At 48.9% G+C, this 16542-nt stretch overlaps 2 protein-coding genes across 4 annotated transcripts; both read left to right on the top strand.

Moving 5' to 3' along the window:
• The first annotated feature begins 245 nt into the window (after positions 1-245).
• Positions 246-3394, top strand: PRG2 (proteoglycan 2, pro eosinophil major basic protein). Of its 3 annotated transcripts, none has more exons than XM_012476475.3 (6): positions 246-352; positions 1005-1074; positions 1665-1960; positions 2259-2390; positions 2899-3010; positions 3228-3394. In XM_012476475.3, exons 2-6 carry the CDS (start codon positions 1017-1019, stop codon positions 3284-3286), a joined length of 657 nt encoding a protein of 218 aa, XP_012331898.1. In that variant the 5' UTR covers positions 246-352; positions 1005-1016; the 3' UTR covers positions 3287-3394. The 3 variants fall into 3 exon arrangements, with proteins under 3 accessions (XP_012331898.1, XP_012331900.1, XP_012331899.1); XM_012476477.3 differs by having other exon boundaries at positions 1665-1927; XM_012476476.2 differs by having other exon boundaries at positions 297-466.
• Positions 3395-10009: 6615 nt separating this feature from the next.
• PRG3 (proteoglycan 3, pro eosinophil major basic protein 2) lies at positions 10010-14466 on the top strand. The gene is made up of 6 exons (XM_012476510.3): positions 10010-10109; positions 10441-10574; positions 11439-11752; positions 12430-12561; positions 13394-13505; positions 14327-14466. The coding sequence occupies exons 2-6, from the start codon at positions 10514-10516 to the stop codon at positions 14383-14385; spliced, it is 678 nt and encodes a 225-aa protein (XP_012331933.2). The 5' UTR covers positions 10010-10109; positions 10441-10513; the 3' UTR covers positions 14386-14466.
• The last annotated feature ends 2076 nt before the right edge of the window (positions 14467-16542 follow it).

A 16542-nucleotide genomic window follows, 5' to 3' on the forward strand; every position in this document is an offset into this window, starting at 1 on the left:
AATTCAAAACACTGGTAAAGCAGGGGACATGTGTATTTTGGAAAATCACCCAAGGAGATTCTGAAGTGTAGCCCAGGATGAGAACCATTGCCCAGAGCTGTCCTAGATGGTCCCTGGGTTCCTGAAAGGGATGTGGGGGGAGAAATCTTCACTGAATGAGTGGGCTCCCCAGGGAAGTGATGAAATATGAAATGGTCCTTATCAGCCTTCCTATCTCCCTCTAGCAGAGGCAAACCCTCTCTCCCTGGGGGAAGTTCCTCCAAGGCCTCTATATAAGATATCTTTGTGGAAGGGAGCAAAGAAGGACCTGGGCTTTGGGAAGATCTAAAGGCCCAGGACCGTCTCTCGTTGGGTGAGTTGCTTTCTCTGCTGTGGTGGAGCTGGTAACAGTTTATTCTCCCAGGAGGTCCCTGGCTGTGGCTCACAGTTTCTGGAGGGCTGGCAGCGGTCTGCGACTGGCTTTCAGGTTACGAGGATGTCAGCAGGGACAGCCTTCATCCTCTGCTTTGCACATTTCTTCTGCGAGATGTGAAAATGCCTCTTGGCTGGAGAAGGGAGAAGGTGGAGGACATGGAGGACGGCATGGGTGGCTTCTTGAGCTTTGAGGAAGGGACATAGCTTCTAAGTCCTGTGTGTTCCTAGGAAAGCCAATAATCATTGCTTCTCCCTCCTCTTTTATGTCATAGACTCTGAGGGACCCATTAAGTACAAACATATAAGCGTAATAGTCCCTTCTTTACTTCCAGGCCTGAAGGAAAGCCAGCCTCAGCCACCCCTCAGGGTTTCCTGCATTCTGTTTAGAAAGAGGTCCTTGTATCCTGGGTTCTGGAGCATCAGGAGCTGGGCTCAGCATGAGCTTTTCTGGCCCATCCTGATTTCTATTCAGACCTTCTTTTTCTCCATTTCACTCCCACGGTCCCCTAATGGTGTGATTGTGATGTGATGTGTGTGTGTGTGTGCGCGCGCGCGCGTGTGTGAATGACAAACTGTGTTTTCCATTGCAGGATAAAGCCAAGATGAAGCTCCCGCTACTTCTGGCTCTCCTATTTGGGGCAGTTTCTGCTCTCCATCTGAGTAAGTGTTTTTTGCCTTTAGTCTTTCTTTCTCTATTTTTTCCTTTCTATAGTAGATAGGGTCAGAGTTACACACCCATCCCCTTCTTTGATCGTCTTCTATTTCTGAATCTCTGTGCACTCAAAGGGATGGGGACCCTATGACCAGGAGTTGAAAGGATTCCTCAGGGCATCTGTTATGTCTGTGGTCTTGGTTCTACTGTGATAATCCCAATTTTGTCCTTTCTCCATGATGCTTACTTTGAGCTTACTAAGTACACAGCACTTTTCATGCCTTCTCTTCTTTAACTCTCTTAGTATCCCCATGAAGTAGGTGGTATTGTACACCCGTTTTACAGATGAAGAAATGAAGCTAATGGATGATGGAACCAGTACCCAAGCCCATGACTGCCCGACTCTAAGTCCATGCCCTTAACCACCTTGACTTTGTCTGGCACATTGGGTTCCTCTTATGGAAACTCAGTTCCAGGTTCCTCTTTCCAGGCAGGGTTGAGCACTCTGATGCCCAGGGCAAGGCGGGAGCTGTCCGTGGTTCCAGGGAGGGACAAGGGGAGATGTGAAGGAAGGACACTTGGCCATCTTCCCTGCCAGGGTCTGAGACTTCCAACTTTGAAAGCCTTTTGGGTGCTAAGACCCTGCCTGAGGATGAGGAGATGCCAGAACAGGAGGTGGAGGAGCTGGAGGGAGAGGAGGAGGGGGGCTCTGGAAGTGAAGATGCCTCCAAGGAAGACGGGGCTGTTGAGTCGATCTCAGTCCCAGATGTGGTAGACAAAAACCTTCCGTGTCCTAAGGAAGAGGACACAGTACAACTGGTGGGCGTCCCTGGGTGCCAGACCTGCCGCCGCTACCTCCTGGTGAGACGTCCTCACAAGTTTGATCAAGCTCGGGTGAGTGACCTGTGGCTGAGGCTAGGGTGGGAGCATGAAAGGTGTGTGGGACATGTCCCCAGCATTGCTATCACTGGTTCTTTTCCCCATTGAGCACCCTGGGGGTGTCAGTAGAACCTGAGCCTCACAGAGGTGTTGGGGTGAGAGGGGAGGGCCACCTAGAAACAGAAGTTGCATTTTGGTCTCCAACCTTCAAACGGTTGTGGCAGGGTGGGGGAGGGCATGAATTGTGGGGACTGAAGACTCGTGAATTCATGTAGGAAGGCTGCTCCATTCTTTGTCTCATCCTGTCTTGCAGTTGACTTGCCAGAGGTGCTACCGGGGCAACCTGGTGTCCATCCACAACTTCAATTTGAATTATCGAATCCAGCTCTCAGTCAGAGGGCTCAACGAGGGTCAAGTATGGATTGGAGGCAGGATCATAGGCTCGGTAAGACAGGTGTGAACACCTAATGGGGAACATCTGTTGATCTCAGCCAGCACTCAACTTGGGCAGATTTGTCTGTTTTTCTCCTCTATAATCTCTAGAAGAACCGGGGATAGACGGACACCCACAGACAACATTGAGGGGGCCGCCTGGGTATTCAGGGAAGAGCCAAAGATTTAGAATTCAGGGGTGTGGGTCCAAGTTCCTTTACTATCTATGTAACTTGGGCAAGACCATGAGTCTGTTTCCTCATCTCTAGGATGGGTTGGCAATCCCTGCTCTACCTTTTGTTAGGGCTGGAAGGATGAGCCTGTCACTGGGATGCATAGAATCTGATGGTGATGATTGCCATGGATCAGCACTTCAGATGACCAGGACAGTTACCATGATGGTCCAGCAGGGAAGGGCCGATTGCCCAGTGGGCAGCAGGAGGAGCTGGCAGATATGGCTCCAGGTCTGCCTCTCTGCTTTCCCTTGGCACCATCCCCTCTTCCTCTATCGATTTCTACAGGGTCGCTGCAGACGGTTTCAGTGGGTTGATGGCAGCCACTGGAACTTTGCATTCTGGGCTGCTGGCCAGCCCTCATTCCACGGTGGTCACTGTGTCACCCTGTGTACCCGAGGTGAGGTGGGGCTGGGGATGAATGATGGGAAGGCCTGTGAGGTGGGAAGTGCCTCAAGGAGGAGATGCTAGGAAGAGCCTGACCCTTTGACCAGAGGCTTCCTGGGTCTTTTATACTCCAACTCCATGGCGGTATGTGGGTGGGAGAAGGGGCCCTCCTGTGGGTTGAGTTGAGGTGGACAAGAGGCTGAACGTCCCTTTCTGTTCTGCCTTTGCAGGAGGCCACTGGCGTCGAGCCCCCTGCTGCAAAAGTCTTCCTTTTGTCTGTTCCTACTGAACTGGTCCCAGCCAGGAGTTCAGAGATGCCCTCTCCTGGGCAGCTGCCTCCCCTCCTCTGTTTGCTGTCTCCCTCCACCTCCCTGAAATAAAATGGCTTTTACTGAAATTTCTTTTCGCCTCTGATTGCTGATCCACTCTGCTTAGCCCTCGTTAAACCTTCTTCCTTACCATCTCTCCCCACACCACACCTTTCATAGAAGGGTCAGAAGCTGTCACTCCTCGAGGAGGAGGATGGAGGGCGGGGTTGGGTCTATGGAGCCTTTTAGAGATGGTGGAATGGGCTCAGCTAGCTCTCTGCATAGAACACCCAATTACTGGGTCCCTGCATAGGTGTTGCCAGGACCTTTCAAGGTTGTAGGTGGACTCCCAATGCCCCAATTTGCGTCTCTTTACCCAAAGGCCTTTTCTCTTTCTCTCTCCAACCCCAGAACTGTGGTTGGTTTGATATATAAGGAAATTAACATGTCCCTGGGAACAGCACAACTCTCAGGAGTGAGTGTACCCCAGTCCCCGGCCCCTCAAGTAGAATAAATCTAACATGTATTGGGCACTGTTTCCCAGTGGCCTGCTGTGGTAGCTGGCCTTATTCCATGCATTTGATGGGCCACCTTCCCTTCCTCATCTGCGTTCTCTGCTCCTTCCTAGTGTCTGCAACTCCCAAATAAACACTTGTATGCAACTCCCTGTCTCAGGACCTCCTTCTGGGGAAACCTGATATAAGACAGCTTGCCATGCGTCAGATTCTGAATGAGGCCTGAAAATACAAGACATAGTCCCCTGGCACTTGGGATATATGATTGTTTGTAACATAGGCATAAAAACAACTACTAGTTGTTATCACTTATTGAACACCCACAACATACCCCCTGCTGTGGTAGGCACCTCGCCTAGATGACCTCATGTGATCAATAATTATTATCCCTATTTTACAGAACCATGGTTAAGAGAAGTTAGGACCTGTCAAATGACTTGCCCGAGACTGAACCTCTAAATGCAACTAATGTTGAAATTTAACTCTGTCTGCTCCACAACATGTTCCTTTAACCCTCGTGGCTTTTCAGCTGGAAGTGCTGGCTACTCTCCTCTCACGATCACATGGGGATGAAGCACAGAGGGGAACAAGACAGACTGTCTCGCTCTTGGGTTCATCTTGGTACACAGGACTCCAGCCCGGCTGGAGGTGAGGGAGCTTTAATCAAGAGGGAGGGAGGAAGGCATTCTCAACCCCTTCTCTACTAGGGAGGTCAGCAGAAGAAAAGAATTCAATGGTCTGAAGCCATTTTTTCTCCAGAATGCCTCCAATTCATAGAACTTCATATAGGATTGGGGGTTCAGAGAAGGGCAAAACAAAGACTCGATTTTTTTGGATTGTGGCACAGAGAAGGGATACTAACTGTCTAAGGTCACATGTTAAGAGGGGAAAGAGACAGAACTCAAACTCAGATCCGTTGCAGCTATTGCTCCATGAGAATCTGTTGATTTCAGATGGTAGACTACGGGTTCAGCCCTGTAGTAAGTGCTGTGAGGATGCAGCTGAGGTGGAACTTTCACTCCCTGCCCTATTGGACTTTATATTTTGATGTGTGAAGGCATTGCTTCCCTTATTTCAATACTAACCACAAAGAGTAATAATACTTCCCATTTGCTAGGTGCCAGGTTCTGTGCTAAATGGTAGGTAAACTTGTCTTTACAAGACAAGTTTCATAAATCTCTGACACTGTGGGTGTGTACTTTGACAGAAGTTTGACTTCTAGTCCATGGAGATCTTCTTTGGGGAGTAATATCGAGAACGGGCATGAAGGAGGCTGCAGGGCTCCTCGTCATATTCTGTGTCTTGAGCTAGGCATGTTTACATCGGTGCATTCACTGTGAAGAGTCCCCGAGCAATCCACACTATAGTGCACTTTATAGGAGCACATTGTACATTCATTAAACAGTTTTTCTTGGCCAGGCATGGTGGCTCATGCCTGTAATTCCAGCACTTTGGGAGGATGAGGCGGCTGGATCACCTGAGGTCGGGAGTTCGAGATCAGCCTGATCAACATGGAGAAACCGTGTCTCTACTAAAAATTAACAAAAAAAGAAATAGCTGGGTGTGGTGGCACACACCTGTAATCCCAGCTATTTGGGAGGCTGAGGCAGGAGAATCGCTTGAACCTGGGAGGCAGAGGTTGCAGTGAGCCGAGATCATGCCATTGCACTCCAGCCTGGGCAACAAGAGTGAAACTCCATCTCAAAAAAAAAAGGTAGTTTTTCTTAAAAAGTAAAAATTATGAAATAAGGAGACTGGGCTAATTTTCCAAAATACAGGTTTGTGTGTGGATTTTTCTCTCTAATAAGATACTAACTAAACTCTGTGAAATGTTTATCCATGATTCTTTATCATTGAACCCCTGGAGTTCCTTACACAGTGCAAAGCACAGGATAGGGACTCAATCCGCACAACACTCTGCTTTTTCGTAGACAAAGGCCACCCTCACTCCACCCATGTGCCAGGTATAGTTCTGAGAGCTTTATTTAAGCTGATCTCATTAGAGGCAAGTCTTGTTATTATCCTTAGTTTATAGATGAGAACACTGAGGCACAAAGGGACTGACCCTGGAACTTATGATTTCATTATTGTTGGAAACAGATGCTCGGTGCCACAAAGAAAAATTAGCACTGACACAACGGATTTTTCAGCAACGTGATTTTTACTTCCTGAACTACAGGAAGGGTACCCTCGCTAGCCATCTTGCCATGAGAGTACAATGAGCAAAGGAAAACAGACATATTTATCCCTTATGCATTTGGGGTCATCCTTACTGCTGTGTCAGATCTTCATTGGTTAGAGACAGACCTCACAATCTAAACTAAACCCAATTGGCTAACAACTTAAAACTTTTCTAAACAGGTAAAAGCAATGGAGAGCTGGGACATGCCTGTGAGCACGTCTAGCACAGATATCTTGGTTAAAGTACAAGGACATAGAATGTTCTACGTGCCTGTAAGCGTGGCATGTTTAACAGTTACATAGGATAAGGCTTAACAAAGAGTTATTAGCACACTTATTCTTTAACAATAAAGGAAACTTTAAAGAGGGACTTGTTTACTTCCCACAATTATACACCACCCTACACTGCCTCTCAAGATGGCAAGGCCTACCCTCTGCATAATGACAGGATGGACTGAATCTTCGAACAAGAGGCAGAATTTGAAACCCCTATCCTATGAACATAAATGCAAACATTAAGCCAGAGGCTTGGGGTTCCATGGATGCTGAAACAATGTTGGCATCATTGGTGAGATCATCTTGGGGTAACACATCTGGGTGTATCAAAGAAAGCAAAGATTTGGAAGTCAGACAGACTAGGATCTGATGTATCGTTTGTTACTAGTTGTGCAAACTTGGGTAAGTCATTTGCCTTCTCTGAGCTTCTGTACTACATATGTAGACTAGAGATGGCAACGCCAAATTCATAGGATGACTTTTAAGGATTAAGTGTTTGTTAAGCAACAGATGTAAAAACCTTAATGAAGCATAGTATCTGGTCCACAGCAGATCTTCAAAAATGTTATTTCTGGTTTTAAATCAGACAGAAAACATCAGTGAGGTCATTGGAATATCTTTGCCCAGGGTTTATATGCAATGAAAACAGGGTCAATGTGAGAGAGGGAATGGTTTGTTTGGGAGGGAAGTTGATGAGAGGAGGCTAGGGAAACACAGCTATTGGGTGATCGAGGGGCTGGGAGCCTACGATTCAGGCCTGTCTCTACTTGCTGTGTGACCTTGGGCAACTTGTTTAAAGTCTCTGAGATGCCATTTCTCCAACTGTAAAAGGAAATGACGAGGTTGGGCATGGTGGCTCACGCCTGCAATCTCAGCACTTTGGGAGGCTGAGGCGGGTGGATCACCTGAGGTCAGGAGTTCAAGACCAGCCTGGGCAACATGGTGAAACCCCATCTCTACAAAAATACAAAAATCAGCCGGGCATGATGGCAGGTGCCTGTAATCCCAGCTACTCGGGGAGGCTGAGGTGGGAGAATAGCGTGAACTCAGGAGGCAGAGGTTGTAGTGAGCCGAGATCGTGCCACTGCACTCCAGCCTGGGCGACAGAGCAATACTCAACCTTGTTGATCACCCCAATCACCGAGTGAAATGGTGCCACTGGCCTGGGCCAATGGATGAGGGAGAATAATGGCAAATGGGGGTCTACCCCTCCACCCTCCACCACTAGGGAGGTCTCAAGCTTGAAGTCCAGCAACCAGGTTTTTAGGTCCTGGACCTGGCCAGTCCTCCCACAGTCAAGAAGATAAGCTGAGAGTTTGGTCCGTTGGGCTAAGGAGATAGTGATCAAGCCGTTACTCTGCAATCAGGCTCAGAAGTGACCTCTCAGTTACTTCTCCATTTCCCTCAGTTACATCTCCTTCTCCCATGGGAGAGGAGAGAAGGGAAGGAATTTAGGTCTTCTCACCCTCTGGGCTGCCTGTCCCTGCTCCCTGAGCTGTGGAGGGCTGGGCTGGAATATAGGGAATAAATCTATACTTTTTTTTTTTTTTTGAGACAGAGTCTCACTCTGCCACCCAAGATGGAGTGCAGTGGCGTGATAGCTCACTGCAGCCTCAGCATCCCAGTTTCAAGCAATTCTTCCACCTCAGCCTCCTGAGTAGACAGGATTACAGGCATGTGTCACCACACCCAACAAATTTTTGTATTTTGTACTTTTGTAGAGATTTCACCATGTTGTCCAAGCTGGCCTCAAACTCCTGACCTCAGGTGATCCACCTTCCTAGGCCTCCCAAAGTGCTGGGATTACAGACGTGAGCCACCGTGCCCCGCCCTACAAATATGCACTTTTTAATTGACAAGGGTCACCCTCCATTCATGTGCCAGGCATAGCTCTGAGAGGCATTCCACAAAGATGCCTCTGAGCTCGGTCACTCGCCCTGACAAGTCCACCAGCTCTTAGCAGAGACATCTGGCAAATTCAAGGCTTGGGATCTGCTGGCCTCTCCTTAAACTGCAGTCAATTTGGCTAGAGCTTGGTCAGTTCAAATTTTGATTTTTTGTTTTGCATTAATTTCAATTTTTAAGAAATATTGCATTAAAATGTTATTTATCTTGAATAGTGAATTTCTTCGTGTCCCCTTACGTTTTGTCCTGAGTGGAGAGCCTCCCCTGCCTGATCCTAGTCCAGATCCTAGGGGCACAGAAGGCTGGTGGGAGATGAGAGGTGAGGAGGGGAGGGTTGGATGGGAAAGATGATCTACAGAGTGCTGGTGAGACTTTGTGGAGCTGTGTGTGTGTGTGTGTGTGTGTGTGTGTGTGTGTGTGACAGAGTTTCGCTCTTATTGCCCAGGCCAGAGTGCAATGGTACGATATCAGCTCACTGCAACCTCCACCTCCCAGGTTCAAGGGATTCTCCTGCCTCAGCCTCCCGAGTAGCTGAGATTACAGACATGTGCCACCATGCCCGGCTAATTTTGTATTTTTATTAGAGATGGGTTTTCTCCATGTTGGTCAGGCTGGTCTTGAACTCCCGACCTCAGGTGATCCACCCACTTCGGCCTCCCAAGGTGCTTGGATGACAGGCATAAGCCACTGCATACTGGCAGTGTGGAGCTTTTCATTACAGCAGCTGCCTCTTTGCCAGTCCTGAAGCTATGCCTTGAGGTTGGACAAGGTGGCATATTCTAGGTCAGAGATCCTCAACTGGGGCCATTTTTCTCCCCAGAGAACATTTGGAAATGTGTGGAAACATTTTCGATCATCTAGGGTGTGGCGAGAGGTTCTACTGACATCAGTGGGTAGAGACCAGAGGGGCCACTATACTTTCTACAACACCCAGGACAGCCCCCCACAAGAAAGAGTTATTTGACCTCAAATGTTAATAGCACAAAGATTGAGGAACCTTGATCTAGATCCACAGCACTGAAAAAAGAACATAGATTTTTCACATGTTAAAGATGAGAGAGCTTACACCTGTAATCCCAGCAACTCAGGAGGCTGAGGCAGCAGGATCACTTGAACCCAGGAGTTCAAGGTTACAGTGAACTATCATTGCACCACTGAACTCCAGCCTGGGTGACAGAGCAATATTTTGTCTCTTCAAAAAAAAAAAAAAAAGATGAGAAAGAGAGGGAAAGAGAGAAGAGTGAGGAGGGGAGAGAAAGAAAGAGAGAGAAAGTTTTTGGAGTCAAAAAGACTTCGAAATCTCCAGTTCTTCTACTTCCCGTGAAACCTTGGCAAGTTGGGTTTTCTCTGTCTCTGGATCTCACATTTTGCCTCTGTGAAGCAGGGGTGGTCATACAAGCCTGAAGGAGATGAGGTGAAGATGAGGGTGAGGGATGTGTTGCATACAACGCCCCTAGATTGGGTAAGAGCCTGGGAGTGCTGAGCCTCCCCTTCACCGCTTACTGCCTGCCCTCATTGTCTCCCCCCAGCTCCCTGGGATCTGCATGTCACTTCCTGAGATTCCACCAGCAGGAGGCTACTCCTGGGGTTAAGGCGTATTATTCAGACTGGGGCACTTTAGGGTGCATAAATAATAATTATGCCTGGACAATGGACATAACACCCAGGGCCCTCTGCAGCAAACCAGGGTGTGGGGCACCCGTACATGGCAGTAGGCCTCAGGAGGCAGGTCCCTGCAGTCCCAGCAGAGAGTAGAGCACAGGGTTGAGAAGACTGAACAAACTTTGTTATCAGATCCTTTGTCCCCCACCCTGGCCTGGAGCAATCATTCTGGCCTCTTCCCACTTCCCCCAAAGCCCAGTATAACGGCTGCTTCTGGGACCCGAAGCCAGAGGCACTGAGAGTGGAGGTCTCAGACTCTTGGAAGGTGAGTTCTCTTCTGGCTGCCCAGGCAGGACCAATTTAGGCCCTGGGAAGAAGCAGCACCCCATAAGGCAAACACCTAGGAGGGCTGTCCTTAGGAACATCATGGCTAAGCAGACCTGTCCCTGCAGGGGCAGGAGTCTGGGCTGAGGGTGATACTGGACAGCAGCAACGGAGACTGGAAGACAAAGGAATTTTGTACCCTAGTTACCCCTCCTGCCATTCCTTTTCTAGATTCTCCAACTCAGGGTCTCTTCATAGCAAGAGGAGAAAGCAATCTAGTTTGCTCTTTAATCAAACAATTAAACAAACATTTTCTCTATACTATGTGCCAGGGGATATACTAGACACACAAAGACAGCCCCAAGAAGGAAGGTGGAGTAGTGTCCTCGCTAAAAGACAGTAGATATGAAATGCCTCCTGCTCCTGCTCATTCTCCTGCTGGGAACAGTTTCTGCTCTTCATCTGGGTAAGTCTCTTCCTGCCCTCCTCATCCATCTTTTTCTGTTTTCCTTTTTCCGACACTCCCCTCCCCCTGCTTTTATTTGCACTCATGGGACCAGGACCACAGCCTTCCCTCTTTAGCTGATACAGCTCATCTCTGACAAGATATCAAGATATTACCTGGACTCAGAACTATAACCTGAACTTACTTTCTTTCTTTCTCTCTTTCTTTTTCTTTCTCTTTCTTTCTTTCTTTCTTCTTTCTTCCTCTCTTTCTTTCTTTCTTTCTTTCTTCTTTCTTTTTGAGATGGAGTCTCACTCTGTTGCCCAGGCTGAAGTGCAGTGGTACAATCTTGGCTCACTGCAACTTTGACTCCTGGGTTAAAGTGATTCTTCTGCCTCAGCCTCCCAAGTAGCTGGGACCACAGGCACACACCACCATGCCTGGCTAATTTCTGTATTTTTAGTATATATGGGCTTTCACCATATTGGCCAGGCTGGTCTCGAACTCCTGGTCTCATGATTTCCCTGCCTTGGCCTCCCAAAATGCTGAGATTACAAGCATGAGCTGCCATGCCCAGCCATCTGTAACCTGAACTTTCAGAAGGAAAAACCACCCATCTGTTAAGATGAAGGGCTGGTGACTGCTCCAGGCTTCTCACACATGCTTTCTCCCACCTTCAAAACACACACTCATGGTGTCAGCCAGAAGTCAGGTTCTTGTCCATTTGTGGATGTGACCCGAGAGATCTCTCCTTACCTAACACCAAGGAAATCCTCCAGTCTTGGCTTCAGGTGGAGTTCCTAGGAAAGCTTGGGTGCTGGAGCTGTCCACGGTGCTGGAACAAGGAAGCTCTTGACCTGATGGCAGGTTACCTCTTCTTCCCAGAGAATGATGTCCTCCATCTGGAGAGCCTAGAGACAGAGGCATACCTAGGCCAGGATCTGGATAGTTCGGGGGAACAGGAGAGAGAGTTGGTTTTGACCAAGGAGGTGATTCAGGCAGAGGGAGAGGAGGTCAAGGTTTCTACCTGCCAAGACACCTTTGAGGATGAGGAAGCCATGGAGTCGGACCCAGCTGCCTTAGACAAGGGCTTTCAGTGCCCCAGGGAAGAAGACACAATTGAAGTGCAGGGAAGTCCAAGGTGCAAGACCTGCCGCTTCCTGTTGGTGCGGACTCCTACAACGTTTTCAAGAGCCGAGGTAAGTAGTAGAGAGGGTACTATGGAGGACCCGGGGGAGAAGAGAGTACATTCAATCTTCTCTTCCCAATTCATTTAGGCTAGTGGTTCTCAAAGCCTCGCATGCATCAGAATCACCTGGAGGTATTGTTAAAACACAGATTTCTGGGCCTCAGCCACACAACTTCTGATTTAGGAGGGCTGGGGTGAAGCCTGAGAATTTGCATTTACAACAAATTCCCAGGTGGTGATGATGATATTGTTGGTCTCGGGAGAACTACTGATTTAAAAAAAGGCTTTGGTGTTAGATACACCTGTGTTAAATTCTGGCTCTGCCTTTTATTGGCTGTGTTACCTGGGTAAGTCAGTCGCTTTGCCTCTGAGCTTTAAGTACCTTCATTTGTAAAGCGAAGATATATAGCACCAACTTCTTAGAGGTGCGGTGAGGATTAAATGAGCTAATACATGGAAAGTGTTTGGAATAGTCACTGGGTTATAATAAACACTTAGTAAATGGTGGTTATCATTGTTATGAGTATTATTATAATGTCCTGCAGGATTGGCCTGACAGCTAATTAAGGAGCAAAAGATAGGATTAAGGGAAGCAATTAACCTGAAAAGGGATGCTGGGTTCTTGCATGGCGACTCAGAAACTTGAAATAAATGAGAGGGAATTTTCTACTCTGTTTCTGTCTGCAGAACGTCTGCAAGAGATGCTACGGAGGCAACCTTGTCTCGATCCACAACTTCAACTTCAACTATCGCATTCAGTGCTCCGCTAGCTCAGCCAACCAGGGCCAGGTCTGGATTGGAGGCATTCTCAGGGGCTGGGTAAGTCAGGGGCCAACTCTTGGGTGCAGTACGTTCTTTCTGATTGTGTTAAGGTAGCACCTGTGATGCCAAGCCTCAGGCCAGCTGCTCAGGTGCCCTTAATGTGGCAGGCAATGATGTGCTAGAGGTGGCTTGTACTGGCTCAGGAGAACTGATGGTGCAAATCTCTTCCCAACTCCATGCTCAGTGGCTACATGCTTGCAGCTTGAAATCAGCCATGGTGGGAGTATTTACACAAAGGAAATTGGCCATTGCTACACATCAGGGCTCCCTTCTACTCCCCATCCTCCCACCCACCCCAAGAGCTGGCTTGTAAACATTTATCAGCATACTACTGGAGTCACAAGACAGATTTCGGGCCCAGATTAGTCACTTAGAAAGCTAGCTAAATAGGTTTCTTGGAGTCTTGGTTTCTTCATCTCTAAAAAGGGGACCTTCATCTCTCAGGGTGGCTCTGGAATTGTGGGTGAATAAGTTGCATTATATGTGGTACTCAAAATGTGGTCTGTGGATCAGCAGTGTCACCGTCACCTGGGAGCTTGTTAGAAATGCAGAATCTTGGACCCCACCACAGACCTCTGGAATCAGAACCTGCATTTTAACAAGATCCCCAGGAGATAATGTATACACAGTAAAGTTTGGGAAGCTGGCTCTGTGTGATGGCTGAGAGAGATGGTTGCTTTTCCCCTGCCATTGCCTGCAAACTCTTAGGAATGGGTCTCTAGGGTGTCTGGCTCCTGGTCTGGCAGGCAGTGAGAGAAGTCAACAGGGGGTGTTCTGTGAGGTCCTGATCTGAACCTCTGTCTGCTGACCTAGCCTGTCACTTCTCTAGTTCCTGTGGAAGCGGTTTTGCTGGACTGATGGGAGCCACTGGAATTTTGCATACTGGTCCCCAGGGCAACCTAAGCACGGGAGTGGCTGCTGTGTGGCTCTCTGTACCAAAGGTGAGGGGGAAGGGCACCAGGGCAGGAAGAAGGGGTAGTAAAGTGGATTTTTATTACTACCACTTTGAGTTGTCTGAACACACCTCCCCAAACTGACACCCTCCCACTGACTGGAGAACCCAAGTCCTGTCTGTGAGGAGGGCTGAGACACAGGGAAGCCTCAAAGCAAAACCAAGTGATAGAAGTTCTGGGGAGGGGGTGGGGGTAGGCTGGATGGTATGTGTGTGGGGAAATCCTCTGCCTCCTTTGCTATGAGGGCAATAAATTCGAAACACAGATGTGACCAATAAGAGTAGCGGAAGTGGATATAAGGTGTGGATGAGAGAAAAGAAAGGATGGGGGAATTAGGGATGACTGAGAGAGAAGATGCCCTCCTCCAACAGCAGATGTAGGCAGCAGCATGAGTGCCAGGTGTGAGGGGGTTTAGTACAGTGGCTAAGCCCACATATGCTGGAGCAAGACCCTGTAGTTCACATCCCAGTGCTGCCACGTGCCAACCGAGATACAGGCACGTTGTTTATCTCCACTAAGCGCCCGCTTCCTCATCTGCGAAATGGGGATGATAGCAGCACCCACCTCTTGGAGCCATGGTAAGATTAAATGCAATCATCCACTTAAGTCCATCTAAGGCACTTAGCACACAGCCTAGCACATTGTAAGAGCTCAGCAAATGTGAGCCACTAGGGATGTGGGGCAAACACGTGGTTGGCAGATGACGATGGCCATCGAGGGGGACATGTGGGGCCCCTGAGGAGGGAGGGAGGTGAAGCCCAGGCCAGACCCCATGGGGCGGCGGACTTCACTGTGTGCTCTGCTACTAGGAGGTTATTGGCGACGAGCTCAATGCAAGAAGCAACTGCCCTTCGTCTGCTCCTTCTAAGCCAATGGCGCGGAGACCCTGCCTGCAGCCTCCTCCCATCGCCCAGCCTCTCCTGCTCATAAATTCAGACTTCCCACAGCATTTCCTGACTCTCGCTTCTTTATTCCTCACTTTGGGGGACTACCCTAGTTTGGAAAAATCCTGGAAGCATTCATTCTTTTCGGGAAAGTGAGCAATGGGCGAGTAGGGCGGCTGTTGGGGGCTGGTGGTAGCGCTGGACAGCGGATCGAGGACTAGGGGTGCGGTCTTGAAGGCCTCCCCGGGTGTGGGGTAGGGGTGGGGGCGGGGGCAGGGGCGGGGGTGCGGGTGGTGGGAGTAGGGGTGGTGGAGGTGATGAGGGGGATATGAGTAGGGGTGGGAGTGGTGGAGGTGAGGAGTTGGGAGTAGGGGTAAGAATTGTCAGGGAGGGGGTAGGAGCTCAGTTGGTGTGGGATGCTTTGCTGGTCCTCTTGCTTTGTTTGGATTCAGTATGGGTGCGGGGTGGGTGGTTTTCGAAAAACAAGGCGATGGGGCTGATTCAAGAGTTGGTGTGGAACATGGAGGTCCCACCGAGGGGACGCCCCGAGGAGATGGGGGAGAAAGCAGTCTTGTCTTGGGGCAGCCTGTTCCTCTGCCCTGTGCCTTTCTGGCTTCTGATAATGGCCCTCATTTCCATTCCCAGCCAGCTCTGTGAGTCCCCAGCCTCTTCTGAGGCACGTTCCCCATCCATTCCCAGGAGGGTGGTGATCCTCCCCTTCCTTCCTCCTGGCCTACCTCTGTAGAGGGGCCACATCCTTAGGAAGGAGCGGCTTCTCCCAGCAGGGCCCTGCGCACAAAGCCAGGGGGTCTGGTAGTTCCCATTCCCGGTTCTGCAGCCCCAGGCCTCTGTGTCTCTCCATCTCCCACTTTCTTAGACCCTGGGGACATTGAGAGAGATTATCATTGTTGCTCTTAACTTTGTCACAGACGAGGTACTGGGCTGCAGGAAGGGTGCAGAGTTGATGAAGCAGGAAGCTTATCAAGGGGTAGAGAGCCCTGGATTGTGAGGGGGTTGGGGGGGGGGGAGAGAGAGACTTCTTGGGAGTGTATTTCTACATGGGGCCCAGGGAGAATACACAAGTATTTCTGTGTGTGCACATGTACATATGTGCATATGTACGAGTCAATGTTTGTGTATATATATATACCTGTATATGTGTGAATTTATATATGTAAATGTACATAAATCCATGACTCAGTATGAATTTGCGTGTTGAATGTGCATGTTTATATATCTCTGTGTATTTATAGATATGCCTGCCTGTCTGTGTACACCTGTGAATGCATACATCTGCATAGCTTTGCAGCCTTATGTTCCTGAATCTCTGTGTATGCATATATGTCTTCCTCTGTGTCTTTGACCAGTACATATGTAGGTGGGTTTACATCTCAGTGTGTGTCTGAGTGTACCTGCATACAGGACTACGTTTGTGTGTATGTGTATATCTGTACCAGCATCTGATGGAATGTGGTTTCAGGAGCGAAAAGAAGTTTTCCCAGATGTTCTGTGTTTCTAAGGGTGCTAAAGTTGAGGGGACAGGATCAGAAAGCCCTGGGGAAAGTGGGTGATGGAGAAACAGTAGAGATGAAGCCCTTAAACATGGACAGGCCTATGGCAACAGGAGAATGGGCATTGGCATTGCCAGGGACTTTACCAATGCTGGGCCCCAGGGACTGTCTCTACAGGAAAAGACCTGTCCTCAGTAGAGGGGCCTGTCCAACTGCCTTGGATGGAAATTGGGTCAGACAGCTCCTAATCACAGCAAGTCAGGTGGTCCTTCTCCCCAAGGGCATGGAAGGGGAGCTAACTGGGAGTAGGGCCCCACGCAGATCTGCACACTACACACTACAATAAGTCCCTTTTTAAAAAACTTTTAGGTTCATGGGTGCATGTGCAAGTTTGTTACGTAGGTGAACTCATGTCATGGGGGTTCGTTGTTCAGATTATTTCATCACCCAGGTACTAAGCCTACTACCCAATATTTTTCTGCTTCTCTCCCTCCTCCTACCCTCCACCCTCAAGGAGACCCGTGTCTGTTGTTTCTTTCTTTGTGTTCATGAGTTCTCAGCATTTAGCTCCCACTTATAAGTGAAAACATGAGGTATTTGGTTTTCTGTTCCTGCTTTAGTTTGCTAAGG

Source organism: Aotus nancymaae, unplaced genomic scaffold, assembly GCF_030222135.1.
Source record: "Aotus nancymaae isolate 86718 unplaced genomic scaffold, 86718_ANA_hifiasm-v0.15.2.pri h1tg000059l, whole genome shotgun sequence".
Lineage (NCBI taxonomy): Eukaryota > Metazoa > Chordata > Mammalia > Primates > Aotidae > Aotus > Aotus nancymaae.

Excerpts from the sequence above, each read along its gene's own strand:
- PRG2 (XM_012476475.3), top strand. The coding sequence starts at position 1,017 with ATGAAGCTCCCGCTACTTCTGGCTCTCCTATTTGGGGCAGTTTCTGCT. Across the intron at positions 1,075-1,664 it reads AGTTTCTGCTCTCCATCTGA|GGTCTGAGACTTCCAACTTT; the intron begins GTAAGTGTTTTT and ends CTTCCCTGCCAG. Across the intron at positions 2,391-2,898 it reads GAGGCAGGATCATAGGCTCG|GGTCGCTGCAGACGGTTTCA; the intron begins GTAAGACAGGTG and ends CGATTTCTACAG.
- PRG3 (XM_012476510.3), top strand. The coding sequence starts at position 10,514 with ATGAAATGCCTCCTGCTCCTGCTCATTCTCCTGCTGGGAACAGTTTCT. Across the intron at positions 11,753-12,429 it reads CAACGTTTTCAAGAGCCGAG|AACGTCTGCAAGAGATGCTA; the intron begins GTAAGTAGTAGA and ends TTCTGTCTGCAG. Across the intron at positions 12,562-13,393 it reads GAGGCATTCTCAGGGGCTGG|TTCCTGTGGAAGCGGTTTTG; the intron begins GTAAGTCAGGGG and ends TCACTTCTCTAG.